General features: G+C 38.5%; 2 protein-coding genes across 14 annotated transcripts; both read right to left on the minus strand.

Moving 5' to 3' along the window:
- Positions 1-8568: 8568 nt before the first annotated feature.
- On the minus strand, positions 8569-11150 carry LOC122196216 (uncharacterized). 13 transcript variants are annotated; one of them, XM_042898620.2, is made up of 7 exons: positions 10723-11150; positions 10253-10403; positions 10122-10170; positions 9952-10035; positions 9789-9861; positions 8888-9069; positions 8569-8779 (listed from the first exon to the last, which is right to left on the minus strand). In XM_042898620.2, exons 2-6 carry the CDS (start codon positions 10313-10315, stop codon positions 9015-9017), a joined length of 324 nt encoding a protein of 107 aa, XP_042754554.1. In that variant the 5' UTR covers positions 10316-10403; positions 10723-11150; the 3' UTR covers positions 8569-8779; positions 8888-9014. The 13 variants fall into 13 exon arrangements, 4 of the variants coding, with proteins under 4 accessions (XP_042754554.1, XP_042754555.1, XP_042754553.1 ...); XM_042898621.2 differs by having other exon boundaries at positions 10253-10385; positions 10723-11149; XM_042898619.2 differs by having other exon boundaries at positions 10253-10356; positions 10723-11148.
- Positions 11151-13646: 2496 nt separating this feature from the next.
- On the minus strand, positions 13647-16252 carry LOC122194639 (uncharacterized). Its single transcript, XM_052767843.1, has 4 exons — positions 14831-16252; positions 14505-14754; positions 14332-14428; positions 13647-14196 (listed from the first exon to the last, which is right to left on the minus strand). Exons 1-4 carry the CDS (start codon positions 16250-16252, stop codon positions 13647-13649), a joined length of 2319 nt encoding a protein of 772 aa, XP_052623803.1.
- Positions 16253-16821: the final 569 nt, after the last annotated feature.

The raw sequence follows: 16821 nt of genomic DNA on the forward strand, positions 1-16821 counted from the left end.
CTATTATTGTAGCATGTTTTACGCAGAATAGGTCTTATCTCAACAATTGTTTATCTCTCACTCCTTATGAGATCATCAATAACAGGAAGTCGAACGTAAAATTCTTCCATGTGTTCGGTTCACGGTGCTTCATCTTCAACTCCAAAGAACATCGTAACAAATTTGATGTTAAAGCTGACGAAGGAATTTTTCTGGGATATTCTCTTACTTCAAAAGCATATCGGGTTTTAAATAAGCGTTCTAGAAAGATTGAAGAAACCTATTATATGACTTTCGATGACAGCTACGTCAAGAAGCTAAAGACTACTGAAGAAGCAATTCGAGAGATTTTCTCTCAAACAGGTCAAGTCACAGCCACGATTGCTAATTTATTTGATCAGTTCGTAGACCTGTTCGATGAACCTGAGAAAGCCACTCTCACAGAAGCCAAGGCGGCAGACAACAAAATCGATCATCTAAAGCAGATTGTCGATGATGCAGCTAAACAAATAGGAGAAGGAGAACAAGTTCGAAACGAACCTCCTCAGCACGACACTTCAGTTGAGGGGGAGAATCTATTTTCTTCAAATCAACCGAACTCACACTTTCAGGGGGAGAATTCCATTCCTGTAGCACCCGAAAGCCCAGCTACACCCGAAAGTCCTGTAGCACCCGAAAGCCCTGCTACACCAGAAAGTCCAGTAGCACCCGACAGTCCGGCTACACCTGAGAGTTCTGTTGCACCCGAAGGTTTGAACCAACCTGAAAATCCAAATGATTCATCATCAGTCTAGGGGGATAATTCCGATATGTTCTATGATGACGATAGTCAATCTGAATTGGAAGAAATGGTCAACGCCGAATTGGATCCATCCTATGATTCAAAATATCCTCCCCTCATTAAATGGACCAGAGATCATCTTGTATCTCAGATAGTGGGTAATGTATCTGAAAAGGTCCTGACCCGATCCCAAGTGAAGGCAAAGCAAACCTCCCTATTTTCCAAAGTAGAGTTATGCATGTATAATTCCTTCGTATCCAAAGTTGAGCCGAAGACCGTCAATTCTGCTCTTGACCATTCTGATTGGGTTCAGGCTATGCAAGATGAACTCAATGAATTTGAAAGAAACAAGGTATGGCGCATCATTCCAACACCTAAAGATGCCTTAGTCGTTGGTCTCAAATGGGTATTCAGAAACAAAATGGACAAGGAGAGTAATGTGATTCGAAATAAAGCTCGTCTTGTGGTGAAAGGATACTGCCGCGAAGAAGGAATTGATTATGAAGAAACATTTGCTCCGGTAGCAAGGCTGGAATCTGTTCGAATATTTCTTGCCTACGCTGCACACAAGAACTTCGAGGTCTACCAAATGGATGTGAAATGCGCCTTTCTGAATGGAGATCTTGAAGAAACGGTTTACGTGGAGCAACCTCCAGGTTTTGTGAATGAAAAGCATCCAAATCACTGTTACATTCTAGACAAGGTAGTTTATGGTCTGAAACAAGCGCCTAGGGCATGACAGGGACCCGAAGGCATCTTTATCAACCAGGAAGCATATACCAAAACTCTTCTTGCTAAATTTGGCATGATGGGAGATTCAAAGGTCAAAGTTCCAATGGCGTTTGGCACCAAACTCACATCATCCTTGGAAAAACCTGCAGTTGATATAACGCTATATCGACAAATGATTGGTTCCCTGATGTACCTCACAGCTAGCAGGTCCGATATAATGTTTTCTGTATGTTATTGTGCTAGGTTTCAGGCGAATCCTCGTGAACCACACATGCTAGCAGTGAGAAACATACTCCGATATCTGAAGCGAACCACCTCTCTCGGTCTCTGGTATCCATCAAACTCAGGTTTCTTTGTTCAAGCCTACTCCGATGCAGACCTTGGAGGATGTTGTTTAGACAGGAAAAGCACTACAGGAGGATGTCAATTCCTCAACGGAAAATTGGTGAGCTGGCAATCTAAGAAACAAACATGTGTTTCACTATCTACAGCCGAAGCAAAATATATTGCAGCCGCTTCTTGCACATCTCAAGTGATTTGGATCCAAAGTCAACTCAGGGATTACGGACTCAACATGAAAAAGATCCCACTATATTGTGACTCAGAAAGTGCAATTAGGATCTGTCATAACCCAGTGCAACATTCCAAAACCAAACATATTGCATTGAGGTATCACTTCATTAAAGATCACGTAGAAGACGGAAACGTAGAGATTCATTTTGTTCGAACTACTGATCAACTGGCTGACATCTTCACCAAAGCCCTTCCTGAAGCAAGTTTCAATAAAATTCTACAAGGGCTAGGTATGATGGAATCGGATTCAGTACCAAAAACTACTTCTCAAAACTAAAAGTTGGAAGCGAAATGAACCAAACATTCGGGTTCGGTTCCCGTGAGTGCCGAAATGAACCAAGCGCTCGGGTTCGGTCCTATTCTCTTATCTTCACTTCTCACTTAAAGGTAGTTTCTTTGGTGGTAAACTTTTGGTGGTAAACTTTTTGTACCCTTATTTCTCATTTTTTTTCTTTCTTTTTCAAAGTTTTTTTTAACCGAAATGAACCGAGCATTCGGTCTATTTCGGGTTCGGTTCCAAAGTTTTTTTTATTTATTTATTTTTCTTTCTTTCAATCAAAAACTCCAAAAATATTTTTGTTCGTTTTTCTCTTTAAATCAAAAACTCCAAAAACATTTTTTTTGTTTGCTTGTGTTTGTTATTTTTTTTTTTTGTGGATAATTGTGGAGCAATTCTTGTTCTCACGTTTTTAATAGTTAAGTGTCCCTAGAAGCATGCTGCTGTATGTGTCCAAAGCCTCACCTGATTCTGAATAATAGCCTTACTGACTTGGTATATACAACCTTTGTCTTCCCAATTAGGCTTTTATATTTATTCTAATCATGAGCTACCTTACTCTCTTCTCACATGAGATAAGAGTTTTCTGCATGGTCCTTGTTTTAACAGCAGAGGTACTTTGGTTTCTTTATACCATCTCCAATACTTTTCTCCATCCTATTCGCTTCATACACGTAACCCTTGAGACTCTCAGTAATTACCACTGAAGTTTATGGTTACACAATTTCTGTGTTTATGATCTTAGCTTCATGCCACTACGTGCTAAGTGAAACCCACAATTCAATACCTACTATGCATTGACGGTGAACAATTAAATTTGCTCTAGTTTTCACTAATGAATTAACGAAGTCACCCATGGGGCTGTACCTTGAAATCTCTAAATTTTCTTTTTGTGTGATTCTTACGAAATTGTTAAATCCCATAACATTTCTTCCCTTAGAATCTAGTTTTATTTTTTTTGAGATTTCACCTAAAAGTATTTTACACATGCCACTTAAATTCTCTTCACACCTACTTGTTCAACAGACTACATTGGTCTCACAAGTACTTCAGTTGATTTCTGTCTTAAGTCAAGATCAGGAATTCTAAACTGAAGCGAAGGCCACCCACATTAGCCTTATTAAAAGATGCCTTTCAACGCTTCTTAATAAGTGTTTGATCGTAATTCAACGGGAAACCACACAAACACTTTAAGGTCTCTCTTGACTTTGAAGGAAGAGATTCGTGTCCGGGATCTATTGTTTCGTGTCTTTATTGACATCACAATTTCCCACATATGTATTGCTTTATTTCTTTTCTTTTACACTCTATGCACGAAAATCTTTTTGATTTTCCATAATTCTGGTTTCATTACTTAAAAGCAATTTTTGGCTATGGGATTTAACGTTATAAAAGAGATGTGTCTCACAATGTTACACGTGGTTAATTTGCTTTATGACGACAACTCACTTTAAAGGGATAAGTTGTTGACTCAGCCGAAAGTCCAATCGGTTTGATATTTCAAACAGCGCTTGATGGGAAGACGTGTGAAGTGGAACCATTTTTGACATTTCAAACGGCGCCTGATGGGAAGGCGTGTGAAACGGGACAATTTTTCTCTCTCCTGCGTAATCATCGGGGCTCTAAACTGTCACGCGTCAATCACCTAAGGAAACTCTTCACATTTCCCTTGAAGATTTGGGAACAGATTTTTCTCTCTCTTCTCACCATGGTATAAAAGGTAATTTCTACCATAATTTACCTCTTTACTGCACCAAACCTTCAGAGAGCAAGAAAAGCTTTGATTCTTCTACTGTTCATCATCCCTCCCAAATTATTCTCTTCAATGGCGGACTCATCATCAGTTCATGCTACTTCTCACATTCTGCCAATCCGTCCTCAACAAAGTCTGATTATCGACCTCACTCCTCAAGTTTACGATGCATTCATGTTTCCAATCATGGAATGTCTCAAGTATTCGCCGCTGGTTCCAGCTCTCACCAAGGTCGAAACAGTTCCAATAGAGTGTCTCTCGTAAATATTCTCCACAGCCCACTATGACAAGTTTGTCGATCGAATATTCTTCGACATTCTTGATCACAAGGCCTCCATCTTCAAGCAGCGATTATGTTCGCTTTTAGGGTTTGCACCCGATGAATCTAGGGTTAAACCTGAATCCATCCCGGTTGGACAGTTGTTTTCCATGTTTTATAACATGGGATACACTGAAATTCTGACGACGGTGACCAAATTCAAGAAATCTTGCCTACCTCCTCAGTGGAACGGCTTCTTCACCGTCTTGTTCAATGGGTTATCAGAATGAAGTGCAGGTTCAGACGGGGCGATTCGTCTGTTTATGACCATTCTTTATGGCATGTACCACGGCATCAACCTTGACTATGGGTCGGTTCTATGGCAGCAGCTGACTTAGAGTCTAGTGTCTACCTCTCGCCATTCAGAGATCTCCTATGCCCGATTTTGGACGCTGGTCGCAAAGTGGGTGATGGACAAGTATCACGTTCCAATTGTTGCTGATTCTCCATTTTCTTCGATAGGTACTTTCCACACTACGAAGATAATTGTCTCTGATTCCTCTAAGTTTCAGTTTATTAGCTCAATCCCTGAGTCAATGTATGGGGATGTTCCAAGCGACAGCCGGATCATCAGAACTTACAAGGAGTTTCGTCGCTCTGGCCCTAGAGAGCTCACTCCTGACATGATTCAATCAATTCATGATGTTGATCGACTTGCTCCCATGGGAAAGAAAAATGACAAGGGTAAAGACAAGAAAGTTGTCAAAGGAGCGAAAGGTCCTTCTCCGAAGAAACGCAAACCCTCCAAAGCAGCTCAATCTCCTCCACCAAAGAAGAGGAAGACTCAACCTAGGCGAAAGCTTATTCTTGCCTCCTCCTCCAGTGAATCTAAGAAAGAGAGTTTAGACTCTGAAGACTCCCTACGTGATAACACTCCTCCACGTTCGCCTACCCCTGAGGTACATGTTTCCACTAGACCTGTCTCTCCTCCCCCAATCTCCATCTCTATTTCCATTCCCCCCATAACCTCCACTACTCAAATACCACCCACTTCTATCCCTGTACCACCTCCCATTTTTACTGAAGCTACTACAACAACCACCGCTGGAGTTAGAACCAACGTATCTGATACGGGGGCTACTACTACAGCACCCGAAACCACTCCCACTACCGAACATACATCCGCACCCGAACCCACTTCCACAACCGAGCCTCCACCCTCACCCTCTCCCTCATATCCTGCTCCCTCTGCAGATAATGAAGAACCCTTTCTTGTAGGAGAGGACATGACATTTGACTCGGTCTATTACAGTCCGTATCAAATGCAAAGCGATGATGATGATGATGCTCCAGTCACCAAGAAGCATCTCAAGGAGCTTGATGAGAAAATTGATTCTCTCATTGCTTCCTCCTCTTCTTCCTCACAGTCTACCATCTCAGAGGCTGCTATTCAGGGGATTGTTGATACGTTTACTAAGGCTCATGAAGCCTCTATTAACTCTGCCACTGCTGCTATTGACGCCTCCAGTAAGGCGTGTGCTGCTGCGACTGAAAAAGTCGAAAAACTATTTGATAACGCTACTTCTCTTTTACAGTCTTTACAGGGCACTGCAGACTCCAATGTAGAGAGGCTTGACTCTCTTGTCAACAAGATGGCTACCTCAGTTGCCTCAGAACTGCAGTCATTTGCCAGTCTTCGTCAAACTCTCAGTGATGACAACACATCGTTTAAGGCGACTATTGAGGAGCGTCTGACTAAGCTGCATGAAGACCTAGCTGCCGAGAACTCAGTAATGGACGCTCTCGCTCGTAAGACCACTGCTCTCAAGGTCAAGAGTCTTCAGCTTTTCCATTCTCAAAAGGAAGTTGAATCTCTTCGATCTGAGTGAGAATTTGTTTCTTCGTGTGTTTCGGATGTCCACGCCGCCCTTTCCAACATCATTGAAGCCCATGATCCGATTCTGAGCTACTCGGTGAGGCGCACTCTTGCAGAAAAGCTTACTCCTGCCCTTGCTCTCTTAAGCAAACTTGAAGGGCTCCTGGAGTTCGTGTCCACTCCGAAACAAGGAGGAGAAGATGTGTCTCAGTCCCAACCACCTCCCATTTCTACAGCAACTAAAGCAACCGAACCTCCTCCAGCAGGTCAAGCCTCAGGTTCGGGTGTCAAACACAAAGGAAAGCAAATTGTTGAAGACAGTGATGATGATGATGATAAATAGACGATTACAGATCTCTTAAAGAAACAAGTCCGTGATAAAGATGCTGACATGAGCGCTCGTGTTGCCAGAGAGGCTGAGGCGACTGAAAGGAAAATGAAGGAGGCTCATGACTTTCTTGAGAGTAGGAAAACTCTTTTTCCTCCGTGGACTCTTGAGAAGCTTTTGAAAGAGGCTATTGGAACTCCGAGCATTCTGTGGCTCGAACCAGTGATTTCATTGGATCATATCAACTCTGTCGATTCTCAGTTCGACATGCCACTGACCCGAAAAGCCTTCATCTTTCATGCCTTTGATAACGTTGTTGATGTCCCTCATCCTCATCCAAAGGTTGATAGGGAACTCGTCGAATTCTATCTGAAGTCTGCTCAACCACAGTATCAAACTTGGAGCGCTCAGAAGATCGTCAACGTTCGGGTCCTCAAGCCGTTTCGTGAGGGGAACTTCACGAACGTTCGACTCAAAGTGCTGAGAGGTTCTGCTAAAACCGAACACGCAATATCACTTGCTGATCTTCCCAACATGAATCCACATGACTGGATTATTTTGCACAACATCCTCCTCACCAACGAAGCTGAGTATGGTCCAATTATTGATCACTTCAAAAGGATGCTCGTATGCTACATTATGGAGGTTGTCAAGATGGATCAGGAGATCGCTAGCATCTTCAGGAAAACACCTACTATTTCTCCTGTCGGCTCTGCTAGTGATTTGAACATGATGCAGATGGGAAGAATTGACCCGAAGCGGAATTCTGTCATGTTTACAAGGAACGAAGGCTAGAAATGCCTGTTCGCCTTGACTGACAAACACTTTTACACCACTGCATGCTTGGAACATGTTCTAGGTATCATTCATCGATGCAAGCAGAATTCAGCAGACGACAAGAAGTACTTCGATGACATGATCCAGTGGTACATTCGCTTCAGACAGACTATCCTTGCTCTCATCCCACGTCTGTTTGATACCACTAAGAAAGTTCCTGCAGCTGGACCCAACAAGCCGAAGAGATAGTCTCGCTCCAATTGACGCAAAGGGGGAGATTGTTAGATCCAGAAGGTGTTGCGTCTTGGGCTCGCTATTTAGTCCATTTAGTCTCCGGTATGGGCCTATCCATCCGTGAGTTATTTTATAGGGTTTTATATTTATAGGTGCTTGCATGCATCCTAGTACGTAAGATTTGGAAATTATTTTGTCAAGTATTTTGATCTTTATCTTTTGTAACCCTAATATCCTCTAAAGCGGAAGTTCTTAATCGAGCTCTGCTGAGGATTGAATCAATTGAATCATTCGACATATTCAGATTCATTCTTGTATTTTATATTGGTGTTTTTCGCTTTAATGATTTTCCTGTTATAAGATCTAAACGATCAAAGAGTTTCTTAAACTCATCAATATTTAAAAAAATATTTATATTTTTGAAAGAGTATTTTGTTGATTTAATAATGTACTTATATATTTAATCATAAAAATATTTTTTTGAAGTGTATACATAGACAAATTACGTTTTAAATGTATAAATATCTTTAAATTCACACCAAATAAGTATTTTTATGTTTTTGGAAGTTCAAAGATATGTATCTATATCTTTTATACTTTTAAAATAGTAAAAATATATTTATATATTTAAAAATATATTTGTGCCTTTTAAGTATAAATAAATACATTTTTATTCTAGAAATACAATTTTCATTCTAAAAATGTGTTTTTAAAGGTCTACCTACACTTCTAAAAATATAAATGTCTTTAAAAATATATTTTAAGATATTAAAACAATTTTTTTCCTTTATAAGTATATTTATGCCTTTAAAAATATAATTAAAAATGTATCTTTACACTCATAAAAAGAAAATAATAATAATAGCTAGATAAGAAGCCCCCGCTTCGCGGGGGTTGGATTCGACATTTATGTCAAAGAAAACCGATGGTAGACATTACGTTAAAGATGGTGTCATCATTTATAAGTCGTTTGTCATGGAGGTATGATGCTATAATCGATTGACTATGAAAGTATGATGCTTAAAAAATGAAGTAAAGTAAAAGCAAACCGAAATGTATTCTCTTTTTAAAACACTTGAGTACAAAATTAATTTAACCAAATTTAGTCTAAGACAACACCAGCCCAACTGTTGCCTCTCATGGGTACTGCTCCAATTCCTCCTCCTTGACCTTTATCGGGTCTCCCTTGTAGCTTTAAACCCAATGGAATCTATAAATGAAGGAGAATGAGAAAACATATAAGAAAATGACCAATATACCCTTCAAAAAATTGGACTGCATAAAAATGCATTTCATGGGCCTCATTCTTTGTTATTACCTTCTATGCAGTCGGGCAGACCGGTTGACTGCTAGACGTGTTATGATGACTAAACTGGCTGCAACGGTTGAGATTCGGGCGATAGCTAGTGTGCAATGCTCGCTTTTGAGTTGAGACGACATCTTTTCTACACGCCTTCAACACCACGAATTAACAAACATCCCCCAACATGATGTTGCAGCCTCCACCACAATTTAAAAAAAATAGTTAGACATTATTGTTAGTGATAAGAAGGAAAATTAATACAAAAAAGGTTATATGATAGTTTAAAAACAGGGGAAAACCTTTTTATCATAAACCAACGATGAAAATAACCTAATCCCCAATGATAAGTTGGTATTTTATTAATTGAAACCGTTGATTTGGGAAACTAAAAAAAATGAGGGATAGCATTAGGATCGGGTTTCACCCATGTAGAATCTACCATAATCTGATTTGGGCAAAGGAAGTAGTTGAAAGTTTTCAATTCTCCAGATTTCAACTCCTATATGAGCTATTAAGTGATGCTAATTTGTTGGTTTTTAATACTTTATTTGGGGCCAAAACTGGCCCTTTAGGTTTTGTTCATTGATCAAAGGCAAGAACCGAACAGGGGATGGAGGAGTCTCCATCTTCTTCATTGCTTCAACAACCATTCTTTGTGCATATATGGTTCTTGTGTTCCTATAATTCACCACATTTCTAATTTTATCAAAAAAAGAAATACTTCTAAACACATAGATTTCTTCCTCTTTTCCAAAAAATCAAAGTTATTTATTATCAACAGAAGAACCTGATATATGTAGGCGTGATTGTCTGTTCAAACTGGCTGTTGTCTTGACTAACATCAAACTGCTGAAATGTAGAGGCAAGGCCAAAAAGGTAATTCATGGAGCCTTAGAGAAAAGTGATGAATCCTTACAATGGAAATGGGGATGATGTATCTTCATCATCTTTCACAGCATACAAATCATGTATGTACTCATCCTTGGATGCTGTTTAATTATCACTGATATCAATAAGACAAAATTATTAACAAAAAAAAAAAAGAGTTGTATAATGATCAATATAAAAAAAGGTAACACCTTTTTTGAACATTTGATGGTTGATTTCAGATTCAGTATCTTCTGTTGAGCAAGCTGGTACAGTTGCTGAAACACACTTGATTTCTGATTATGCATCATACATATCTAGGCGTGAAAAGGGGAACCTACAGACTCAACAGCAACAACCATGGATTGCAGAAAATCATCACCTCCAGATCCAATGGCTGTAAATCCTCGAGCAAGTGGGTATATGTTTAGCTATATCATTTAATTTCTAAAATTATAAGCAAAACATGTAGAAACTCTATGTTTTGAAAGAAAAAAATGAGAAGAAACAAACCATTTTATTCAGACTGAGAGAGTCATAGGTGGAGTCATTGGTGATTGTTCCTCCAAGAACCATGTTAGTAGTCTCTCCTACTCTTCTTTTAGCCTTCGAAAGTTCTGAATCATATTTGTAATTGTTGGTTTTGCTACATACAACATCATTACTACAAAACAATTACATTGCTACATACTTTGTATAAACTCATAGCTTGTAAATCATCAATGATGATCATGAACTTAAAAAAACAACATAAATTGATACATAAACAACAACTTTACAATAAGAGCTAAATTTCAATTGTTCTTACAAAATTGATTTCAATTTCTTACAAAATCATTAGAATCCATGGATCCTAAAATGAATTAAATCTTCGTATTTCCAAATGAAGAATTCAAATTCTTTATTTAACTCCTAACCAAAACATATGATGCACCAATCAAACAAAAGAAAAAACGAAAATAGTTTGCTGTAAATTGATTGACCTGAAATGTCCTTGAGAATAGTTTCTTGAGGGAGATGCCGTGGAGGTGTTTATAGTGCGTCCAAGGTTCAATTATGAAGACGATGTATGAAATCGGTGAGAGGAGATGAACATACGAGAGGAGATGCAGATGCAGATGCAGTTACCTGGGTAATCAATTTCAAATGAAGAAGAAGAGAAAGGAAGTTGGAGGAGCCACACGGTAGCAGTCATGCGACTTCCACAACTTTTGGTAGACCGATACCTATGGATAAAGTGGACGCGCTGGATTGGACGGTGGTGGAAATGAACTATAGCGGAGGAAGGAAGAAAGACAACCGAAAGGTTTGGATAAGAATCGGTGGAAGGAAGAAACTAGAAGGGTGGATTAACGTAATGGTGTGGGGATAAAATCACCAGGACACCGGGACTGTTGGAACACGAACACCCGCTCCCGAGTCGTTAAAGAGAGAAAAGAAAGGAAATGGGAGGAAATGAGAGGAAAGCAAGAGTCAATGGTGCTCCGAGTTTCATTAAAGGAAGGAAATGGAAGGAAAACTTTTCCTCCTACATTTCCTTCCGATTTGGGAGGATTTGAAAAGAAAGAACAAAATGTTTAACTTTCCTTCCATTTCTCTCCAACTCGGGAGCACAAATGACAATTTCTTTTTCCTTTATTTTCTCTTCTTTTCTCTCCTTACTTTCTTTTCTCTTCTCTTCTTTTCTTTGCTATAACTCGGGAGCGGGGTGGAAGATGGTGGGGAAGATATGCAATAAGAAAGGCGGTGGGGGAAGGATCTAGGAAGCAGGCCACAAATCCGAATCGATTGGAGAATAAATTGGTGAAGCCAATTAAGATGAACACGTATACAAAAGAATATATAAGATGACATAACCCCTAAAAGAAAAGAAACACAGTTAGAAAACCAAAGGATCATTTCTATCAAAAAAAATCATGTTCACTGTAGCTAAGATGAGAGAATTTTAATATATATAAAATCAAATTTGTATTTAAATTCTTTCGATATTAAACATTATATATTAACTATTTAGGAATTGGAACAAAAAATGTCATCCCACTTAGTGATATGTTTGTTGGTTTGTGAGTTGGAGGTGACACGTTTGTTAAACATGAGCCCAACCCATTTTTCCTTTAACATGCTCAATGTTAAAAAACTTGTTTGAACCGGCTGGTCAAACCGGTTGGAACGGAAACCGAGTAAGAGAGCGGTTCAATTATCACCGGTTTTATATTTATTTTTGAACCGGAACGAACCGACCGGTTTTCACAAAGTCCGGTTGAACTGGTTAAATTAAACCGGTTGAACCGGTTAAATTGAATTAAAACACATAAAATTGAAACATTTTGCATAATAAACATTGGTGGTTTTTTCACATCTATTAAGATTTTTATGAATAAAAATGCATGATAAATGTTATGAAGTTTTTTGATACGTTTGTATTTATCTAAGACTTTATTTTCTTTTGAGTAAATTACACGAATCATCCCTCGTATAGGGGTTAATATGCACGTTCAGTCCCTATTTTCAAAAATTAACTCAGACCGTCCCTAATATGTTTAAAAATTGCACGTTTTGTCCCTAATATAGTCAGCCGTTTGTTTTTCCGTTAAGTAACCAACATGCTTAGGTAATTCGGTCTTTTAACATAAAAATAATTAAAAAGAAAGACAATAAATAAATAAAAGACAAAAATGCAAAAATGGTCCCTGTGGTTTGTCATTTTTTGTGGATATGGTCCAAACCTTTTAAAAATTGGATTTCTGGTCCTTATTGAGAGGTTTGTTTGTGGAACAAGCCCTTGGGGTTAACAGCCGTTTGTTTGTGGCTGTTAAACCCCTCACGTGCATTGCACACGAGGGCATAAATGTCATTTTACTTGAGGGACCATTTTTACAATTCCAGAAATAATATATAAAGACTTCCCCAATGTTCAAGTTCTTCCCCAAACGTTGTTCTGCAACTTTGAAGTTGTTCTTCCTTCTCTCTTCCTTCTCTCATCTCTCTTTGTTAACAGTCGGGGTGTCAGTTAATCACACGATGGTTCTCTGTTTTTGTGGTAAGTTTGCTGTTGTTAAATGCTCATGGACACCAAAGAACCCAGGCAGACGTTTCTATGCTTGCCCTCAAAAGGTAAAGAAATTCGTTTGCACCCATTTTGATTTGTAATCAAATAACATTTATTATTTTCCCCTTTTTGAAGGATTCTGCTTGTCGCTTCATCGGATGGGTTGATCCCCCCATGTGTGAAAGGTCTAAAGTCATTATTCCTGGACTATTGAGAAATATTAACCGAATGCAAGCTTGGTGCACAGCTCTGAAGATCATGTTGTTGGCTAGTTGGGTGTTTTTTGTGATTTTGTTCATAAGGTCTGTTTAGGTTTAGGTAATAGGTCAATGGGGTGGGTTTTTATTTGTTGAAGATCGATAAAAGTGTGGTTTTTTGGTGAATTAATGGTTTTTGGTACTTTGACCTAGGTTCTTTGTAGTTGTTTGTAAGGTCAAAGTAAGTTGTGTATGTAGTAAATGACTTCCTGATATAAATATGAATTTTATGGAATTGCTTATGTTGTTTGTAAGGTTCTTTGTAGTTTTTGTAAGGTGAAAGAAAGGTTAATGTGAATAATTGACTATAATGGTTATAATAAACAACAATAACAAAAAACCATAATAACCAAGGCTGCAATTACATAATAGACTACAAGCATATAGTGCAATTACATTATCCCAAAATATGCAACCATATATATATATATATATATATATATATATATATATATATATATATATATATATGTTCTAATACTTATCATACTAATGAAAACCAAAATAACCATAAGTCATAAGTTGTTTAACATCAAAACACTTCCAAAAGTAGCAAATAACATCTGCCAAAACAAACACAACCTTGATCTTCAACTTCCACCTAACTTCCACCTCCTTGACCTTTGCATGTCCTTGAGTTGTGACCTTTGTTTTTGCATTTTGCACATGTTACACTGACATATTTCCTTGTTAATTTTTGAACTCCATCAGGACCCACTTTACAGCCTTCTTCCTGACTTACACCATGAGTACCAGTCTGACTTTGACTCCCTCTTTGACTCTGACTCAATTTTTCATCCTCACTTTTCTTCCTCTTCTTTGTAGGCCTACCTGGTTGCTTGTGATGTATTGGAGGGATAAGTGTGGTGGGACACAAACTTTTAAGCCACATTATTCTTCCTTTTATGGGCTCTACCTTATAGGAATATGCATTCTTCCATGTATCCAACCAGTATACCTTATTGACCCACCTGTAAATGTCACCAACATCCTCTGAGTTCTTGGTCATTTCATAAAGGGTTGCAATGGCATGTTTACATGGGATGCCTATTAGCTCCCACTTTCTGCAAGTACATGTGTTGTTCCTAACATCTACAACATGTTGGTCTTGCCATGCCCCAGTGACTTGGTATTTCTCACCCCCATTCCACCTAGCAATGTAATGTTATGCATGAGACTTGTTTACATCCAATATGGTTGTTGCAGTGGGTGTTAAAGGCCCTTTTGCCTTGTCCATCACCTTCATAACATTACATATTCTCTTCATCAGGTATTGTCTAATATACTCCAAACAACCTATGATAGGCTTATCTCTTCCCTCTATTATCTTGCTGTTAAATACCTCACAAAGGTTGTTTAACAGTATATCAGAGATTGCTCTGCCTGTTAAAAAAATTAACATATTGTTTTAAGTACAAGTACACATTTAACATATAGTAATTTATGGTAATTTATGTACCTGTAAAATGGCTTCTTGCCCAGTGTTTTGGAGGAATCTTTCTAAGCCATTCACATGCCTCCTTGTCATAGTTGCTAAATTCTTTCATGCAATGTTCAAATTCAGGTACAGTGGTTGCAGTTGCACATCTCCATAAATGATCCTTGTACTCTTTCAATTTCCATTTCACTCTCATGTTCTGATGTATGTGCCTGAGACAATACCTGTGCTCAGCACATGGGAATAGTTGGGCTATTGCTGGTATTAAACCCTAGAACAATAACAATAATTAAGTATTTAGTTTATATAATAATAAGTAATTAATAATACAAGTTAGAAAGAGATACCTTTTGTCGATCTGTGATAAAAGTAAAGTTAGAGTTTGAACCAAGATCCAAGTCTTCTCCTAAACACTGCAAGAACCATACCCAACTACTTTTGTTCTCTGTCTCAACAATGGCATAAGCAAGGGGGTAAATACCATTGTTAGAGTCCAACCCAACTGCTGTTAGAACCTGCCCAGGAAATGGTCCTTTTATATGCGCACCATCGAAACCCAAAAGATCCCTGAGGCCAGCCTTAAAACCTTTTTTCAGGGGACCTAAGCAAATGTAGATTCTTTTAAACCTCCTCGTTGGGTTTGATGGGTTTTGTTTATTGTAAACATCAATCTTGACAGTTGTGTCAAGATTGGTTGCTTGCAATTCAAGGACATAGTCCCTCAAGATCTCATATTGTTTCGTATAGTCACCCTCCACGATCTTAGTTGCAATAGCCTTGGCCCTGAATACTTTGTCAATAGAAACACCAACCTCGAAGTCCTTTTGAAGTTGTTCCTGCAAAGCTCGAAGAGGAATCCCTGGATTCGTGTCAATTTGGTCCATGATTCGCTTGGATATAAAAGTAGCAGTGCAAGCTCTAATCTTCCTACTTTGAAGGCAAGTATGGTTGTCATTTAATGTCCTTACAAACCAGGGAGATTCTGTGTTTGACCTAGAAGCATGAAGGAACCAACTACAGTTTACTTTTTCTGAATTTACCTCTTTGCCCTTGCTTTTATTTTTGGTATTAAGGCCCACCACCCCACTTGCATTGATGACAGGGACTACACCTCTACACAATGCCCGAAGTCTAAGCTTGTCATTCTTTTTATAATATAAATTCCTCCTAGTTTCTAGTGCGTGCATGTCAATTTTTTCTTTCAATTCTTTCTTTGATTTAAACTTTTGCCCAACATAAAAACTGGCCTTATGGATATTGCCAAGACTGCATCTTTTCTCCTTAGCCAGATTTTTAAGAACACATCTTCTTTTCCTTTCATCTTCTGACCCTTCATCTAAAGAATCCCATCTATCATTGTCAATGACTTCTATGTCCTCATGTTCATCATTTGTCCCAACCCCGTTATGAAACCCATCCATTTGAACATAACCATAATCCTTATCAAGATTGAGGTTAAAGTCAGTCATATCCACCTCCACTTCTGATACATTGTTTTCATCATCAACAAGTTCATCATATTGTTCTTCTGATTGTTGCCCAAGATCATCACTGTCAGCAGACTTTTCATGTTCAGACTGATGGTCTTCAACATTCTCATCTTCTGGTGGTTGATAATGTTCTCCATCAAAAGGATCAAAGTGATCATGAGAAAAGTTCTCATAATGAAAGTCATCATAATCAAAGTTATCATGGTCACCACCTTGATCTTGTACCACATCATCCATGTTAGCATGCTCAACCTCTTGATCTTGAACCACATCATCCATGTTAGCATGCTCAACCTCTTAATCTTGAACCACATCATCCATGTTAGCATGCTCACCAGCTTGATCTTGTACCATATCATCTAATTTAGGATTCTCACTACCTTGATCTTGTACAACATCATCCAATTTAGCATGATCACCACCTTGATCTTCTACTACATCATCCAATTCAACTAAACAAAGTTTTTTGGCACAAGAACTTTGACCAACTATTGAGTTCACCCTTCCATTTCTTCTATACTGTGGTGAAACTTCTGTAGGGACTTTGTCAAAGAGTATCAAGGACATATACCCTGCCAACTGTGTTTGATCATCAGCTTCATCTATCATTGGGGTTTTATCCTTTGCTGGTATTTGAGGTACATTTGCTTCTTTTGGAAGATCACCATCACAGAGCTCCTTAATAATAACTTTTTGCTTTCCTTTTGGAGACATAAAATAGGTCAGCAAATTAGTTTGTCCATGTTCTGTATACACTTCAATGACCTTGTTATCTCCAATATACTGAGCCAAATTCAAGACATCATCATCATTCCCTAAAGCTCTGAGGCCAAAATCCAAGTCTTCAT

Source organism: Lactuca sativa, chromosome 9, assembly GCF_002870075.4.
Source record: "Lactuca sativa cultivar Salinas chromosome 9, Lsat_Salinas_v11, whole genome shotgun sequence".
NCBI lineage: Eukaryota > Viridiplantae > Streptophyta > Magnoliopsida > Asterales > Asteraceae > Lactuca > Lactuca sativa.

Coding starts and splice junctions, on each gene's coding strand:
- LOC122196216 (XM_042898620.2), bottom strand. CDS start 10,315: ATGGTTCTTGGAGGAACAATCACCAATGACTCCACCTATGACTCTCTC. Junction 10,036..10,121: donor TACAGCCATTGGATCTGGAG/GTGATGATTTTC, acceptor ATGCATAATCAG/AAATCAAGTGTGTTTCAGCA. Junction 9,070..9,788: donor ACATCATCCCCATTTCCATT/GTAAGGATTCAT, acceptor ATTGTGGTGGAG/GCTGCAACATCATGTTGGGG.
- LOC122194639 (XM_052767843.1), bottom strand. CDS start 16,252: ATGGATGATGTGGTTCAAGATCAAGAGGTTGAGCATGCTAACATGGAT. Junction 14,755..14,830: donor TTATCACAGATCGACAAAAG/GTATCTCTTTCT, acceptor TTATTGTTCTAG/GGTTTAATACCAGCAATAGC. Junction 14,429..14,504: donor GGCAAGAAGCCATTTTACAG/GTACATAAATTA, acceptor TTTTTTTAACAG/GCAGAGCAATCTCTGATATA.